The sequence below is a fragment of the Homalodisca vitripennis genome, unplaced genomic scaffold (assembly GCF_021130785.1).
Source record: "Homalodisca vitripennis isolate AUS2020 unplaced genomic scaffold, UT_GWSS_2.1 ScUCBcl_140;HRSCAF=1361, whole genome shotgun sequence".
Taxonomy (NCBI): Eukaryota; Metazoa; Arthropoda; class Insecta; order Hemiptera; family Cicadellidae; genus Homalodisca; species Homalodisca vitripennis.
Genome location: NW_025776260.1, coordinates 166,366 through 185,979, shown reverse-complemented (window position 1 = coordinate 185,979; position 19,614 = coordinate 166,366). Strand labels below are relative to the sequence as shown.

The 19,614-nt window shown below is 29.9% G+C and overlaps 1 protein-coding gene across 1 annotated transcript in view; it reads left to right on the top strand.

The window, feature by feature from the left end:
- The first annotated feature begins 256 nt into the window (after positions 1 to 256).
- The window catches only part of LOC124370382 (piggyBac transposable element-derived protein 2-like), a 40,847-nt gene continuing 21,489 nt past the window's right edge, over positions 257 to 19,614 (top strand). The window contains exons 1-3 of the mRNA XM_046828667.1: positions 257 to 313; positions 2,463 to 2,527; positions 9,989 to 10,208. Of these exons, the coding sequence (XP_046684623.1) occupies positions 257 to 313; positions 2,463 to 2,527; positions 9,989 to 10,208 (342 nt within the window). The remainder of the gene's footprint in view (positions 314 to 2,462; positions 2,528 to 9,988; positions 10,209 to 19,614) is intronic.

The following is a 19,614-nucleotide window of genomic DNA, read 5'->3' as shown; positions in this document are numbered from 1 at the left end:
ATGGGAAATAAATTAAAACGTAAATAAATTGTATACAGTTTTTTTTACAAAAAAATTCAAAAGGAATGATCTACAGCGTCTCGTCTTTAGAGACACATGGTTTTCAAAATATAAATTATAGTACATCAATCTTATTGTCTCGTCAGGTACACAGCCGTGTACTTACGATGTTACTGACCCGATCTCTAAGTCACGTTGGAGCAATCGAGTTTTGAGTTTCTTTGTCGGTGACTTTTTTTTATCTCTTCAGACGAAAATGGCTCTCAATCGCAGGAGTCGGCAACAGCATCAGATTCCAGACGCTGAAAGGAAGGTGAGTTGTAGATAAACTCAAAATTAATATTAAAAGCATACATAATATGCGCAAATTGGTTGAAAGTTTTAACTAATAAAATATTCCCGAGATATTGGTTGAATATTTTTCCCTCTTCAGAAACACCAAAACACAGTATAGTTACGATAAAATCAAACTAAAACAAATAAAAATACTTTTGTATGATTTCTTTACTTGATTTAAATTCGTCGATAAGTTTTGAGTTACAGTTACGAAATCTGTAATTTAGACATTACAAATGGAACAAAGTAATGGAATCTGAGAGATTTACTGAACTTCTGCAAATTAAACCACGTGAAGTCTGTAAATGACTCTTGAGTAAATTTTAATGTTATTGAAAGAGCTCTCCAGGCTTGTAAAGCTCCAAAGCAAAGTAAGCTCAAAGAGGTGTAGACACGCGTTCTTTACCTCAGGTGGTAAACAGCAAAATTAAATTTACTTTACTTTGGTGGAAGCACTATCTTCTCCACTCTTTGTTTGGATTCCCTTTGTAATTTCCAGAGTGTTGATGGAGTGTACCTATCTAATAATATCCTGTGTCAGTGCAAATATACAGATTTCCTTATAATTTAGCCTTAAAAATTACTCATGAAATTACTATGTGTGTATCCATTATATGTACAAAGAGGGTGACAAATTATTAGTGATTCAACGACACACGTAAATAGTCAGTTCACAAGAATCATTTCAATATGCCACCAATGTGTAGGCTACCACATTTTACCTCTCTCATGAGCTGTTACTATTTCTTCCACTTTGGATTTAAAAACACAAACTTTACTATTTTTTTCAAGGGGATATCAAACTTTTTCAATCTCATAAACATTAAATTATTTAACTAACCTCTTAAATAGTGTGTATCCATCACCCTCACTGTGTGTATTCTCAGTTGTTGTGATACCCTGTGTATTTTACTGCCCAATTATAGAGTTACACATGTTATCATCAATACATTACAAACGCTAATTTTTCATTATTACTTCTGATGGTTAGCTTATACATAACATTATTTTCAAGTCACCACTTTAATTTACAGCCTTTTATAAGTACGAAGTTATGTTAATTCAATTATGTTAATAAATAAACCAATATTTTTGAGAGTATTAATGTACCCGACATCACATATGAACAGAACGAAATGATTTACACGCACATACAAAGAGACAGACCGGGCGGACTTCCATTTGATTTTTGATTTCAGCATAGAGTTCTTTCTTAGAATAAGAGAAACTACATACCAAATTTCAAATCCTTATGATCCTTTCTATCAAGAGTCATCTCACAGACGGACGAGCCGCCCTATGACCCTTTTAATCCCAACATCGTTTTTCGTTGGACCAGGAGGAACCCATGTAGCAAGCTACATTGAACATCATCATAACACTGTTTTTCTTACAATTCGAATAAACAAATATTTTATATGTTTGAAAATTAATGGTGAAGAATAATACATAAGATTTTTCTTTATTTATGATTTTTCTTATATTATTTATTTATTGTAATAATAATTAAGTTTCTTATATTTTTTTAATTTATGATTTATATATAATACTTTGCACATAGTTTTTCTAGTAATAACTAAAATGAGTTATATATATATATATATATATAATATATATATATATATATATATATATATATATATATATAATCGTTATTGTATAATATGTTTGCTGAAATACCACATTAAACAAACTCAAAACTAATTTGTGAAAACTGTCTAAAATGTACAAGTCTGTATGTTTTACTCTTCTTAAAATATACACTATAGAATTAACTGTTCAAAATTGGGATGTTGGACAAAAATATTTCGTTTTCTTTTTACTATGTCGTATTGAAAATTTAAAATATTTTCAAACTGCAAGTTGTAAAATACTTATGTACTAATAACTAGTTATATTTCAAATAGACTTTGAAGAAGATAGTAGTCTACAAAAAATCATTCCAAAATGTGTATTCTTAAAGTGTGCTCATAGTTATACTTATTTTTTGCCCATACTTAAAAGTGTCGACTTTTTTTATTTAAGTGTTATTATTAATAATAAAGTAAGAAATTTCTTTTTTTATATAGTTTTACTCAACAGTTTTAACTTGTTTGGCTAAGTTATAAATTCCCAAACTGGTGCAGATCGGCCCTCGTGGGTCCCAGGAGACTACGTTACTGACCAAAAAAATATGGAGGTTTCTCAATTCGTAAGTAGGAGTCCACATTAAACAAAATTGCGGCTGTTAATAATGTTAGTCAAATAACAAAAAAAAGACGCATAGGCGAGGATGACCACTTTAATAGTACGGCTTGCACAAGCCAGGAGCGGCAAACATGCCACAGTTGAAAGATATCAGTTATTGCTTGCTCCGAGCTGATAAGCACTGGAACTGTGCTTACATGGAATCGCTTTTAGGTTGATGATGAACTTTCCTTTTTTGACATCCAGTTACAGCACAACATACTTCGACATAACTCAACATACCTCGAAAAACCCCCCTGAGTGATTGTTAAAATGTATTCAAACCATATTTTGTAAATCAATAATATAACAATAATAAATAATTATAAACAAAACAGTGTAGTCTGTTTATTGTTTCCTAGTATAACCTTTTACAGATGTTAAAATTGCAAGTGGAGTTATAGAGCTCCATTCAGCTTCGAAACCGAAGGTGGCCTTAGCTCTTTTCAATATATCGCCATATTTTTGTCTATTTATTCCACAAACCAACTCGAAAAAACTTAACAGAAGAGGTTAGCGCACAGACGGACAAAGTAAGTGTTACAGTTTTAATTTTTCTCCATAAAATCAATGGAGTTCGTTGAACCAAGAAGTACATTTAAACCATGTTGTTCCAAGTATGGAGACAATTTTACAACAAGATTTGTCTCAAAGACTGGCAGACAGAGGCACGGCATGCACATGGGAGATCTGGCCTTAAAACATTTATCTATAAATAAAAAGAATTCGTTGGAGACGAAAATATGTCTCAAGTTTCAAGTCTCTCAGACCTTACGACACTATGGATTGGCGTGGACCTCGGTCTGCTTACAATTCTCTTTGCGCTTATGAGAACTGATTGCCGGTCGTTCTTAGGTGTGAAATATTTAGTTTTAACTTAGAGATAGTGCAGGTTCAAATCCTGTATGTCCATTCTCTATCAGAATTTTCTACTGTATCGGCTCTTCCGAAACACTTTTTATGTTTAATAAGGTCCTCGTACAGGCTTGTGGATTACGAGAATAGGCAGAATAGAGAAGGCTAAAAAGATAATTGGGCCCTTTTGTTCGAAAAAATCAAAAGTTTTATTGCACATACGGTCAAATGGCCTGACCTTTAAAACGTTTATCCAAAAATCAATAGCACTCATTATAAGACTAAAAGTAATACACGCAATTAGTTTCAAAACTTTGGGTCGTTTCTATCAAGAGTTATCATGCACATACAGACGGACAGACGATGGACACGACATAATTTCAAGAAGGTCTTTTCGGGCTCTTCAGAAATGCCAAAACATGGTTATATGAACATATAGTTCTGTTGGTAGTTTCGTCTTCAGTTATGCACCCATTCTTTCTGTTATTAGCAATGTGTAAGTGGCAGAAAACGTTAATGTTACCAGCTTTGGGTGACGTTTTAACATAATATTAATGCTAGCATTAGCTTTTACAAACACCCATGTTTATTACTGGAACAAAGGTAAGTAGTTTGTTTTGACTTGTCCACATTTACTTTGGAGAGTTAGAAGCAGATTTACTTAGGGTTGCTCTCGAGCTGGTTAAACAGTTGAGTCCGAGGGTGGTTTAAATATTAAACACGTACGAAATGAAATTATAGTTGTAATTAATACTAGTTGTATCGTTATTTATTTATGCCACTTTGCTTGTAATATGACATTGTGATAAAACAATGACTTAAAATTCAAATAATTTAAAATCGTGCTTAATAACTATTCTTTAATTATAAATGACTTTCATAATCATACATAAATCTATCATATCTAGAGTAATATGATACCTGGAGTATAGAAGAATATGGACTAGATAGAAATATGTATCAATGCAATAATTACATTCTATGATTTAGATCATAGGAACAATTAGCTCCTTACTGGCGGGGGGAAGTGTTATTGATAAACTAAACATTTTTAATACAATTTAAAACTAAAAAAACTTATGACAATTTTTACTATTTGTATTTGGCCACTATATTCTAGAATCCTTGACCCAGTTTAAATTTAATACGCCCACAAACAAGTTTTTTCCTTGAAACCTATGAAGGAATTTACTATAAAACATAAATGGATTACATAATACCTAATAAGTTATCATTTAGTAAATTAATGAGTCAATATTTTTTAATATTGAATAAACCAGATGTGAATTTTTAATTAAACATGGGTAATCGTTCCCAACATATAAAACTTAAAAATTTTCAAAAGATGAATTTGTGTTTTGGGTATAAAGAAACAAGAGTATTGACTAAAACTGTAAAAATTATCTGGAAAAATTAAAAAATTTTCTTTTGCAACTACCTAAATATTGAATATCTAAAATTTTGCACTTGGTTAGACCATAAACTACAGAGGGCACAAAATGTAAGTAATAAAACTCAGTTAAGGAGATAGGAATAACTTTTTGGGGCAATTATGGTGCCGTAGCCTACTATTTCCTCCACTTACTTATGCATCGTTGTGCAACGTTCCGACATGAGATCAGTGGTTCTGTCTCTCTTCATGGTCTCTTCCGTTATAAGAGAACGTAGATTATATATACTGTAAATCTATGTCATTAGTGAATTTAAGTTTCTTAAGTGGAACGTTCCCTACTAAATTCAAGCAAGCAACTGTGGTTCCAATATTTAAGAAAGGTGATAGGGAAATTTTACAGAACCACAGACCAATCGCTCTATTATGTGTATTCTCTAAAGTTTTTGAGAGATGTATTGAAAAGCAAGGTTGTTGTCTTTTTTAAATAAAGTAAAATTTTTCTCGCCCTATCAATTCGGATTTACTGAAGGAAAGAGTACTGAGACCGCAATTACAACTCTTATGGAAAATGTTTTACACAGTATTAATAACAATAATAAATCTTCCGGTATTTTCATAGACTTTTCAAAGGCTTTCGATTTAGTGGATCACGGAATACTTTTAGAAAAACTTAAGGCTGCTGGAGTAAGGGGAGTTGCGCTGGACTGGTTTGAAAGTTATTTAACGAACAGAACTCAAAAAGTGAATATAGCTAATATTACCAGTAACTCAAAACCCGTATCCCGGGGCGTCCCTCAAGGCTCTGTGCTTAGTGCAACTATGTTTTTAATATTCGTAAATGATTTACTATGCGTTCCCTTCAAGGGAAGAGCCACAGCTTTTGCTGACGACATTGCTCTTCAATATAATAATACACACTGGACTAACATTTTAGAGGAAATGAAATTCGACATTCGGTCATTAAAAGCGTGGTGTGAAAATAATAACATGATAGTAAACTCCGAAAAAACTAAATTTATAAATTTTGGTCTTAAACGTTTTTCTTTCGACAACAACTTGAAATTTCACATAAATATTAACTGCGAGAATGACAATAAATGTAAATGTCCAGTTATAGAGCAAGTGAATCAAATCAAATACCTTGGCATAATAATCGACGAATCATTATCCTGGAAACCACATACAGACAATCTACAGTCAAAAAATTAAGAAGAAGAAACGTCAGAAAATTTTACTTTTTGAGGAACTTGCTACCTGAGGCTGTAATGCGCACCCTTTACTTTGCACTAATTCACTCCAGATTTATTTATGGGATAGAAATTTGGGGGGGAGCTAGTAATAAAGCTTTTAAACCCACTGGAGATAATACAGAAGCACTTTATTAGAATAATAACATTTAAATGTAAACGTGAGCCGTCCCCTTCCTCTGTTCAGACAGTTGAAAATACTACCATTAACATATCTATTTGTATTTAAAGTATTAAAAAACGTTTTATATGCGAAGTGGTGATGACAATAATAAACAGTTTAAATATTATACGCGAGCTGCTTCAGAAGGTCTTTTCAAAAGACCAAAAGTGTATAAGTCATTCTTTAGAAAGTCATTTGTATTTTTAGGTCCAAAATTGTTTAACCTGCTACCAAACCAAATCAAAATTATTTGTAAAAAACATTTATTTTTAAAAAAAATTAGAATTTGGTTGCTGGAAAAGGATGAAATTACTGAATTAAACAGGCATCATTCAGTGATATATTATAAACTCGATGTAAATTAAAATTGTATTATACAATGATGTAATACTTCATCTTGGGAGTAATTTTATTTCCATTAAATGTTATGTTGTGGATGAAACATTGAAAATGGTAGCATTAAGTTTAGAATATATAATATTTTATTTCTGTTTCGTAAAATTTGAAAATATGTACTTACTGGGGTATTAATTTTAACAAGAAATAATCTATAATTCTTAGTTTTGACTTAATAGTTTTGTGTAAATACTTTGTGTGTATATAGTAGGCGCTGCAGTGGACCGCCAGTTTAAGTGTCAAATATAGACTGTTGTATGCCAAATTAGTTGTTTGATGAACTGTGCTAGCCATCGCCACCAGTCTAGATGGCTAGAATTCCGAGTTTTTAATTATGATTTATATCTGTATTTATTTTCAAATGGAATAAATATTTCTTATTCTTATTCTTTCTTATTCTTAGTTATACCTAAGCTTCAGAAAACCGAATAATTTTTTAGAGATTTTATTGTAGGGGAGCTAATTTGTATATATTCATGACGTAACAGATATATCAATATACTCTTAATAATAACAAAGCAATATACTATTAAATCTTTACAGTTTTTATTTCGTTTACGCTGAGCACTATAAAAATGATTCAAAATCGATAAAAATTTACTTCAAGTATTTAATTCAAAGTAACTTTACTTTATTTGTATATTAATTATATTTTTATAAATTTAATTGTATTATAATCTAATAAAAAGTTGTTTGCGTTATTTTATGTTTGCAAATAAACAGATAATTACTCTAATTCCTATTTATACGTAAAAATTATAGACATCAATCATATTTCATGAATACAGTAATATATCTACATGGTATAATAATAGACTATTACTGTGAAACTCTTCATAAATCTGGAGTAAATGCATGATTAAAATCAAGTGGTTATTAAACTCAATAATTAAAATATATTGAAAGTCTTGTGATTGTTCAAAAAACACCTTATAAATTGTGATTACAACAAACACAAATAAAAACTACAAATACTAAGTGTTGCAGGTCTATAAATTGTTGGTTAATTTTATGTCTAGTTATAACCACAAAAGATGGAATAATTTTACTGGAATAATATAATTAACAGAATATCAATCTTATATTCATTTAAATACGTTTTATGTTTAATTCAACAAGATGACTTAATGAATTTGAATAAAATTAACGTTATAATATTATCATAACATAAACATACATGTGTCTCATCAAACATGTATGAGTAAGGACAAAAATCAAGAAACCACATTTTTATTACTTACAAGAATGACTTATTTTTGCCTTTGAAAATTCGATATTATGGCTTCAACCGCAAGAATATATTTTGACAAAATTGTCAAGTTTCATATATAAATAACTCTTAGTTTATTGTGAATGCAAACATTTAAAAATGTTTTATATTCACTCCTGCACTTATAATCGTTTATTCGCACCGCCTTACAAAAAATCATAAAAGGCTACCATGCTTTAGTGCACAATAAAAAAAGTAACAAGTATGACCTTGACGGCTGTCCTCTTGAAAAAATGTGAAGCATTTTTCCTGTGACTGTTCCCTGTCACTTTCTGAAAAAAGTAATTAGTGTAATATATGTAACTTATGTTGAAAATAGGTATGTCATAAATTTATATTACATGTACAGCTAGCGGTAGGAAAAAAAAAAACATAAAAATACATTCATATGGACATCAACATAATCTTAAATTTAGTTCTTGGTCCAAGCGTGATAAAAACAACATTTAATCATAAATTACAACACAACTACACATATTTTATAATAACCACTAAATAGAAAAAATTGTGGATGGTGAGTAATATTTTATCATCAGTAATTATGATAAGGTTATGGCACGCTGTTAATTTTGGAATACTTAGTCATAGAGTCAAAAAATGAGCCAGTTTAAGACTCTGAAGCATATATTCGCTGTATATAGCAGTGTAAATATAAACGCTTATATGTGACGTTACTAAATCCACAAATTCATGTTTTATTGTATTGTCAATAAAGCGTTTTACCTTACTGCTGACATGACAACAGGCTTACGGGAGATTATTGTTCATGTCTCAACGAACTGACTTCAACTCGTGCTTCCGATATTGTAATATATGTGTATATTCCTTTTCACTCGTTCAACTCAGCATTGTGGGCTTCTTCACCTCAAAAAAGTTATTATCAAATTATTATACTGTTTAGTTTTATTTTCAAGTACAAACAGAAAATAAAACTCAATATTTTATTGCCGTTAATAATGTAGATATAAATATGGCGAATATATGATTAATATTAAAATTTCTATATTAACTCCACCCTGTCAACTTGACGCTTTTCCATTCACATATAAATCTTTTGCAATTTTCCTACTGTCAATGCCAGTGCCATTTTTCCGAATGAGGTGTCTGATATGTATATAAAAAACTCGCTCACATAAAACTTCTCAGACAAGAAAATAATTTTTTAACGTCTTAGGCATTTGTGTAATTATTAATTAAAACTGGCAACTGTTGATAAAAGTGAAACCTGATTGGAAAAAACAACTATTCATTGACTGCCGTTCTGTATGTCCTATTTCGATACCACTTTCTGCGTGCTTTTTTTAAGGTACACTGAAATAATCAGAATTAAAATATCTGAAAATTGCATATACTTTGTAAAATTAAGATTTGCCTTCTTTAAGTCTGATTGGCCAGACTCCTATAATGGTTTTAACAATTATTCGAATCAATTTCTTTTGGAGCTTCTTTTAAAAATTTTAGCGAGCCTCCACTTTGTATGTGGGTAATATTAGGCCGTAATAAGCCCATAATACCGTCCGACTTTTAAGAATTTTCATGTAAGATTGTGTAAAATGTTGGATACGGTCAGAGAAAGCCTTTTCTTCCAAATGTTCCTTTGGTTTTCAACTCAAGCAGCAAATCATATAATTAAACATAGCTCCAGTTTGATGTGCATAGAGATGGACAAGGCAATTGCGTAGAATAAAAATAATCAGGCTGAGAATAGATCCTTGAGGGCATCCATATCTAAATTTTAATGTAAAAGACAGACAAAACGACTAAGGTACTCTAATCCTACTGTTATGGTCTTAGCTAGATCCCTTTATACGGATGTGCACTCTATATACTAAGACTCAAGGTTTTCACAGTATAAGATCTGAGACGGTGCACTAGGTGGAGGGTACAATGGATCTATACACACATTCCTTTTAAGTCGATACTTCTCACTATAAGCTATGTAGTGTGTAATTTGTGTGATAAACAAATACGTTTTTAGGTCATTAAACCTATTTATTTATTTCACTTAAGTGTGAGCATTTCATACCCTCACACTCGTTGTAAAAAAAAAAACACTCCTTTCGATAAAGAAAATTCTCATTCATCCAATCATTCTCTTGCAGACATGAGGACTCGGCATTATGCCTTGTCAACATTGAGAATGTGCAGGTGTTCCGGGACAACTTGCAGGAGTTAAGGAAGGAGAGAAGATCGTGGCGCGCAGGGTTTATAAATGGTGCCGTGAACAAAGTGTACAGGACAGGGTTTACTGCAGCATTCAGAATGCAGCAACACTGCTACACACGCGAACACCTATCAGAGAAATTTAATACATTAAAAACCGTAATTAATATTATAGTTTGATCATTGTTTTTATCTATTTCAGATGATTCTGTTTTAATGTATTGAACATTAGTATTATAATTCATTAGTAATTATCGTTAAATATAATTTTCAGATTAAAAAAACAGTGTTTTAATAAGAAATAAATGTTAATAATGATTATATTTGGTCATATTATTTAATTAGGAAAAAATACATATGAAATTTGTCGTAAAACCAAATCGAGAAATTAAAAATTATGAACATAGAAACCAATATGAATTTTTCATCCTTAATAATTTTATTCGGTTAAATTGTTTGACTATGCTCACGGTGTGAATGTTGTGGTAAAATTTCTGAGATAGTTCGAATGCTCAAACGCATCATGAGCCAAGGAGATATCTGGAAAATGTGAAGAGAAGTAGATGATGATAATTCTGTCTTTTAAAAGACCACCTCAAAATGAGTACTTTCTTTATGTATGAGAATAGGAAGGCAAGTCACAATAAACGATCAATCTTTTAAACCTGCTCCATTATGTATATATTATATTATTAGTACCATAGTAAACATGATATATAGTGCACATATCAGCAAGAAAGTATAACGTTGGAGAATGCTGTTCACACCGTTATCCCCATACCAACAGAATCCGCGGAAGCCACCATTTATTCTAGATCACTACTTCCTATAGATCACTAGATCTAGAATTCCAACAATCCCGTACCATTTGTTACATTGTCCTGTATCACCAACTCGGCTCATTAAATTGACCAAACTATAAATAACAATATTTACCAGTTCACGCCCCTTCCTATTGGTACGTCGTCGACAGTAAAATATTCTTTTAAAACATTGAGTACTGTTGTCATTCCTAAAATCAGTGGTGTACTCATGTGTGTCACTTTTTATACAGTTTTACTATTACAGTCCAAGTATTAAGAGCAAATTGGCATAACCCACGACAACGTTTTATCTTGAAATCGACCGCCAGCTGCAAGCTTTACAGGAAATCAAATTCCAAATGGGAGGTTAATAAGGGCGAAAGTTTTATATTTTGTATATTAATATTTGTATATAATATGTCTATATAATATTTATATATTATTCATACTTTTGCTTACATATAATATTTTCACCTACGTCATTTATAACCTATAAAATAAATGGATAAATATAATAAAATAAACGGCGTGAAATAAGAATGTTTGTGCATTAATCGGTAGTAATTATTTTGCAATATGAACAGATTTAAAGCTATAAATGATATTTATGTGTAGTGCTTACTTTACTGGTCAGTAAAGTATTTAACTTATTTGTAGTGTAAAGTTTGCTGCATCTATAAAGTAAAGCAAGCAAAAATAACAAGCATATACCATCCACTCAGATATTGAGATTATTGATATTCTATCAATTTATCACAAGACAGATTTATGAAAACTCTAAAGACAACTGTTTGAAGAGGGAATTGAAATAATATTTGTTGCTTACAGTGTAATTTGCAACATCCAATTTATTCGTCTCACAGATTAAAGTTTAAAAAGTTACCGACTAAAATATAATTTACGAATATATGTTTAACTCCTTTAAAGAAATGTGATAGAACTTCAGATGAAAAATATATTACATAGTAAGAATAAAAACTATGGAAATATGTCCCAAATGATCCAGCTCTCATAAAAATGCCACCTTAAAAACCATTATTGTATATTAAATTTATTCTTACTTCGTATAATAAAAATATTTATTAATTTAATTAGATTATATAACGCCTAGGGCGTAATGAAAGTATATCCTTGTTAACTATTTCTATTTTTTCTATTTTTTATTGTTTACTAATTATTAATTATGTATATAATGTTATTTTTTTTTATTTTCATAATTGCAAATAGCTGATTGTTAAAACATTGTTCTAATTATTTTCTGACTCTTTGGTATCGACGTATGATAATAAAACTTAACTTAAATAAATAAATATATATATATATAATTCATCTGTAAACATTTGAAAAACTACAAATAATATACGCATATAAAAGTTATTGTAAGGCAGATAAAACATTCACTGAATAGTTCATTTGGGAACTTAGGACACAAAATATTAAAAAAGAGTTATTACAAGAATCTAGAAACATCAACAATCATGATTAAAATTGCATTTATTAGGTTTGGTTCTGTCCAACCGAAGCCCATTAGGAAGTCGTAGGAATACCAATAACTGGTTTTACTACGTCATCTCTTATTTTTATCAGCTGGTAGCCTATGTGAGACACATGTAAGACCACTGTTACACAGTAACTGAACGATTACTATGTTACAGTAAATATTTATTCTGTTTAACAATCAATCATTGATAATTTGGAAAAGAAATTCTAATACTTTAATTACTTAAAACACATTCGCATTACTAAGAGAAAACAGTAAATGAAAGGGCAAAATGAAGGGCCAACAGTATAAACTTAAATTATTTAGAAACCGTAAGTTACATTTTAAATACAAGTTACATTCTATCAAATAACAGGTTTAAAAGCGTGCATCAGTGCTTTCTTTGATTAATTTAATCATATAAGGTTAATTGAAGTGTTACTTTATAAACAGACGATTATTAAATACTACAGAAAAGTTACTTAATTAAATATAAACCTTTTGTTTGTTATATTAATCATGAGTTTAGGGGTAATCTCCCCATAAACGTATTTAAACTTTGTATTTGTTTAATCCTATTGGTTTTATGTAGCAGGACATTCCTAGATTTTCAATGCATATGTAGACAAGAATGTGTTCTATGATGGTGCGTTTCTACTCATGGAATTTGGAGTCTGTTTCTATTATGTATGTTTTTGTTTGTCTATGAAATTCCTAGATTTTCAATGCATATATAGACAAGAATGAGTTCTATAATGGTGTGTGTCTAATCATGGAATTTGGAGACTGTTTCTATTATGTATGTTTTGTTTGTCTACGAAATTCCTAGATTTTCAATGCATATATAGACAAGAATAAGTTCTATGATGGTGCGTGTCTATTCATGGAATTTGGAGTCTGTTTCTATTATGTATGTTTTGTTTGTGTATGAAATTCCTAGATTTTCAATGCATATATATACAAGAATGTGTTCTATGATGGTGCGTGTCTACTCATGGAATTTGGAGTCTGTTTCTATTATGTATGTTTTGTTTGTGTATGAAATTCCTAGACTTTCAATGCATATATAGACAAGAATAAGTTCTATGATGATGCGTGTCTATTCATGGAATTTGGAGTCTGTTTCTATTATGTATGTTTTGTTTGTCTATAGGTTGAAAATCTCGATAGCAAAATTATTTATGGATTACATAACTTCGCAAGCAACTACAAAGAAGTCTGTTACATGTGGCATGGTACAAGTTTTAAGTCATAAATAATCTCACTGCTCTTGAAGCTATATCTCATGCACGTACTGTAAAAATTTCACATGTTTAAGTTTAGAAACATGTATTTGAGCCTAGTTACGAAATTCACAAAATGTTATATTACACAAGCGTGTAATTTTATGAGAAATTATAAAATATTTGGTCATAGGCGTTGTTTAAAAACCTATATCCTTAAAAATTCTACCCGTATTCAAAATCTATTGCATCACTAATAAAGAAATAAATCATAATATAACCTCATAGGAGGCACGCGTATCATTTTATATTTTTTGATGATAAAATACCCTTAAAATTTGCAAAATTAAAAAAATATCGAGTAATACAACTTAGAAAAAACCACACACGTGGCAAACTTTAATATAGTATCCAACGAGTGGGTGATGAATAGTTTTAACGAGAACGCTGTAATAGTGTTTTCCTTGTAACCTTGTGTGCTCGAGTTCCGGTTAAAACACTTTCCTGAATTCATAACTTACTGCTGTAATCACAAGCAATCTTGTTAGAAATTAATTTTCTGTTAGTACAGACGTTATTTAAATTGTAGTTTATATTGTTTACGTATGCCCATTCCATTTATTCTTTAAAAACATTGTAATAAAGAGTATTTAACAGGTCAAACTTGATAAAATGGCTTTTTGTGATTAAAATGGGATGCATTGAACACAAAGATTCCTTTTACTTGGTCAGGTGTCTGTTAGGTTAGTCCAATAATTGGATCCTGGAAGTTACTAGAGGCACAGGTGTGCCTTTGTACTATCGAATCTACGTTTTCTGACTTTATCTTTTGTTCCCTCACGACTCGTAAATATAAAGTAGATGCGTGTATTGATATTCACATTTCATTATGGTTAATTAATATTACTACCATATTTTACTGTTAGTGAACATTGAAAGATACTATACTTATATACTCACAGGAAGAATAGATACGTCATATGTCTCATCAAGCCCTGTTATAATTATCTTCTATTATATTGTACTGTTAGTGAACATTGAAAGATACTATACTTATATACTCACAGTAAAAATAGATACGTCATATGTCTCATCAAGCCTGTTATAAGTATCTTATATTATATTGTACTGTTAGTGAACATTGAAAGATACTATACTTATATACTCACAGGAAGAATAGATACGTCATATGTCTCATCAAGCCCTGTTATAAGTATCTTCTATTATATTGTACTGTTAGTGAACATTGAAAGATATTATACTTATATACTCACAGGAAGAATAGATACGTCATATGTCTCATCAAGCCCTGTTATAAGTATCTTCTATTATATTGTACTGTTATTGAACACTGAAAGATACTATAGTTACATACATACAAGAAAAATATATGTGTCCTCTCTCATCGAGCCTTCTTATAAGTATCTTTTATTATATTAAAATGTTATTCAACATTTAAATATACTATACTTACGTACTCACAGGAATAATATATGTGTCATCCCTTTCACCAAGGCATGTTATAAGTATTTTATGACTATATTGTTGTACTTTAAAAAAACATTAGAAAGCAACTGTACTTATATATTTATATATTAAAGGAAGCGTTCTGTACACATCTAGCATCCCTTTTAGCCTTGCTATAACAATTTTATTTTGTTCTTGGAAAGATTTGAGGCTGCTCTTGAGACAAGGGTAATTTTGTCATAGTTATATTATTTATATTGAACATATCGATGAGCCAAGTTTGTCTTATATATATATATATATATATATATATATATATGTATATATATATATATATATATATAAGTAAGAATCCGTTGACCTAACAGGTATTTTAAAGTTTCCATAGTAAAATAAAAATCATCCGAAGTATTATATAATTTAATTGATTTTAAGTTTGTATAATTTTAATAATGGTTTATAAGCACCAATATATAGGTTTCAACATCTTGTGCAATGAAATTTTTGTATAATTTATTATCTTATTAAAACAAATTTGTTTAAAGATCTGTTATAATAGAGAGACATTTTAATATTATAGAACCTTGTAATATGTATTGTAATTGGTGTAGCAGTATTTCTTTCTGAGAAATATCTTTCATAGACAATTATTCCAAATAAAATATCGATCAGTAATACAGTACATTGCACATATTAAAAACTACATCAATTAATCAACTACTTAAATATACATAAAAGTCAGTTCAGCATACGAGGTCAGTGTTATAAATAACATTTACATTTTCTTTTCCACATTTCGTCGAACATTGATTATGCAGTTACATTCTTAATATATTAATATTGCTGTGTTTAACAACTTCAGTCAACGGACGTTAATCATGACGTTAATGGCCTTCGTCAGTGAAGCTGGTGTATTTAAACAACGTAATTGCGTAAGCAATGTTTTGGCGTAACATAAACAGAAAAGTATATTTGTTTGCTATATATAAATCTATTTGTATATTATAGTATACTTTGTTTTATACATTTTTATGTTTCATATAAAACGTTATTCTGCGGCTTCGACCCTGTGATTAGCCACATATCTGCTGCCTACGAGGGTATTAGCTACTAGGATGGTCACCTTTATGATGTAATTACAGTCAGTTGATTTGTTGATTTTGACCTAGTTTGTAATTATGTATTAGGTATCAACTAACATGGTACCATGGTTACACATGGTATGGTAGGTGTATATGGTATTAGGTTGTGTGGTAGGTTATGTATTTGGTATTATGTTATTACCTGAAGAAGAGATCAGATTGCAGATCTCGAAACGTAGTGTTTCTGATTTCTTGTTTCACTGAACGATGGCAAAAGTCCGGAAAAATCCTGTTTCCTTCACAATCCTTCCATCGTCAAAAATAACCTTCAAACAAAGAACAGTCAGTTGGCTGCTCGTTTATTTTTGGATATAGAACCATAAGATATTAATAGTATTCTATATTAAATTACCCTTAACATTCAGCTCATGAAAAGAATATTTCATCTAAAAGACTCTTGAAATTGTATTGTTTTCTGTAAATTAACAGATAAATTTAGTAATATAATAATTCCGCTTAAAGCATTAGATTATTCTGTAAAATATTATATTATTCAATCTGCAAATATTAAGGTACAAAACTTGGAACTTTATCTAGAATCATTAATCGAAAAGAATAAAAAGCAAAGTATTGTTTTTCTTAGTATAAAGTTAAGATAGCTGCCATTGCAATTGACACTTAAGAAATTAGTTGTCAAGCTCTGTCTTAAACTTAATACTTTCTATATCTGATAAAATATACTTTTCTTAGTTTGATATTCTACCTACTTATTCAATACTCTGGAAATGTGACATAGTCACGCAAAATATTTGAAGCTATAGGTAGTTTTATCTTTATTTAAATTACACATTTCCACCAGTAAAAAATAATTATTGAAAATTTAAAGGAATGAAACGCAGTACACAGTTTAATATAGTTTTATTATAATACAACAGCCTTAAAAATACTTGGATGAGGAATTATTACTGTGGATGAGAATTATCGGAGTAACTCTTTCTAAGAGACTACTATTTTTTATTCATTTTATAAAGATAAAATATGCTGTTTTATTATATAAATTCTTTGCCTAATGCAATTTTTTTGCCAAAATATCAAATTATGATTATTTTAATTTAAATGCCCACAAATTTCGTGAATTTGTTTTCTAGTATTAGTAATAATGTAACACTGACAACCCATTTAATCTTCAAAGATCCACAATTGCTTCGGGTTTAATACGTCTAATATTGGTTTCACTCAAGCCTCTTTAACATGTAATAAGCTTACAGCTTACAAATGAATCATGAAAAGTCTAATTACTATTGACCACGACTTAAAACAATATCAGGTGTTTGGACGATAGCCATCTTTATGTAAAAAAAATATATAAAAACATAGACTAACAATTCTAGTTGTGTCAGAAGCCCATAAGTCAGGTATTATATTCTACAACATATCATTAGGTGAGCAAAATGTTAATAAAACTGAGACTATGTATGAAAACATCCTAGCCTACGGCATTATAAAATTTACTGTATTTTCATCTGTAATAACTCAATATTTTACGATTTAAGACCTGAACAAGGAAGCAGATTCTACTTCTTGAATTTGTTACTGTTACTTCGATGGTTTACAATTTTGTTATCAGTTCTTATTTTAATAATATTAAAACCTTTAATTGTTTGTAAAACCATTGATTAGTGTTACAATAGGCAAAAATTTGTGTGGAACGTGTTTAAAAACAGTATTTAACTACTGAACTCTAAAACGGTCAACTCTCAATAATATATTGGTAATAATTTGAAAAAAAAAACATGTTAAATGATAGAAGTTACTTGCTTTTGTAAAATACCACAGATTGATCAATAAGAATATAATCTAAAACTTAAACATAATAAACCAATTCAATGAAGTATGAAATTACTCGAAAGTACGTATCATAAGCATTAAAAAGAAAGATGGATGGATTTTACCTTTTGACAAAAAAGTAAATACATTTATCCTTGAGGAAGCCTTTGCGCCTATTTTTATAACTCTGTAATGAGTTTCTGTAGAAATATACAAACAGACGGACAGAATGCCATTTCCACGCTAAAATTAATATATGTCTTTCTAAGACCAAAATAAATCTTTTTAAAAATCCTGGAACGTTTCTATGAAGAATTGTTGCGCAAACTGAAAAATTGATGGATTGTCGTTTTTGATCACAAAAAGCAATAGTTTTCTTCCTTAGACAGAGAACAACTAATGAACATCTAAGTGGTTTCTCTGTTATTCCTTTTATTCCAGATATATTGAGTTATCCAACACGTGTTCCTTTAGCTGTTGCAGGCATTTTCTAATAAAATAACCAAGATATTCTTTTTATAAAAACGTATCATACAGATATAAATAAGATAAATATTTGTTTTATATGGAGCTTGAGCAATACTACAATATATATATATATATATCGTCAGGAACAAAACAAATAAAAAAGTGCTTTCCTAACTATTAGTTATTTTTAAGAAAAATATCCCACAAATATATAAAAAAGTAATGCAATTTAACTTTAAAAGAGACCAAGTAGAAAACAATGAGTAAGGCAAGATGAAAAATCACTGTTTATTTGGCTCTTTTCGTGGACCTCCATTTCTAAAGGAGTCAGGCCATGTAGTGACAATACATTTGAATTTGGATATCACTTCGATAATAAACTATTTATAATTTTTGAAACTGTGTGACATATTTTCTGTTAAAGAGTTGGAAAATTTCATAGGAAGTGTTTAAAATAGCGTAGAAGAAATCAGTTAATTTGCTAAATAAAATACAGACGGATTAAACTCAATATGTAGTATACTTATAATGCGTAGAGGTTGAAGCTTTGAAATTGGGTGTGCCTATCGGACTATAATGTACTGACTAAAATATTAATTTTTTTATTATTTTATAAGTTTCGGCATTTTATATTTTGCAACTGGATTGCAACTGGTATTTTGTGGACAAGGATTTTGAAAACGTTTCGCTAATGGTGTACGAATTCATGTTGTGCTACAGAAATAATTAAATAAATTTGAATATAGTTCATTAATTATACTAACATATTGGAATGAAGTAGATAAAATATAACTGTTACAGCAGTAAAAATGGTAATTCATCGATGAATAGGTTACACAGACACAACATCGCACTCATTTAATTTGAAAAATGTTTTACATTTCACAGGAACATGTCAAGTGTCACTGATACTATTGGTATAGCTTCAAGTACTATTTCCACGTCACTGCACAGTAGTTGAGGTGATAAAAGGATTTGATTATTCTGTCATTTCCAAATCAAACATTGAAATATTAAACATTTTATGAGAGTTGTGATTGCTTGGAGTACACGTAAACCTTACGGTACGAGATTGGTATATTTTGAGATAAAAGTTTGTAAAACACGCTTGTTATCAAAATAACATGTTGCAATGTTTTGCTAACTGTTGGGTTTAACATGTTATAAAAGTATAAAATATTTCTTGAAATTTCGTGTCAATATTGGATTGCAACT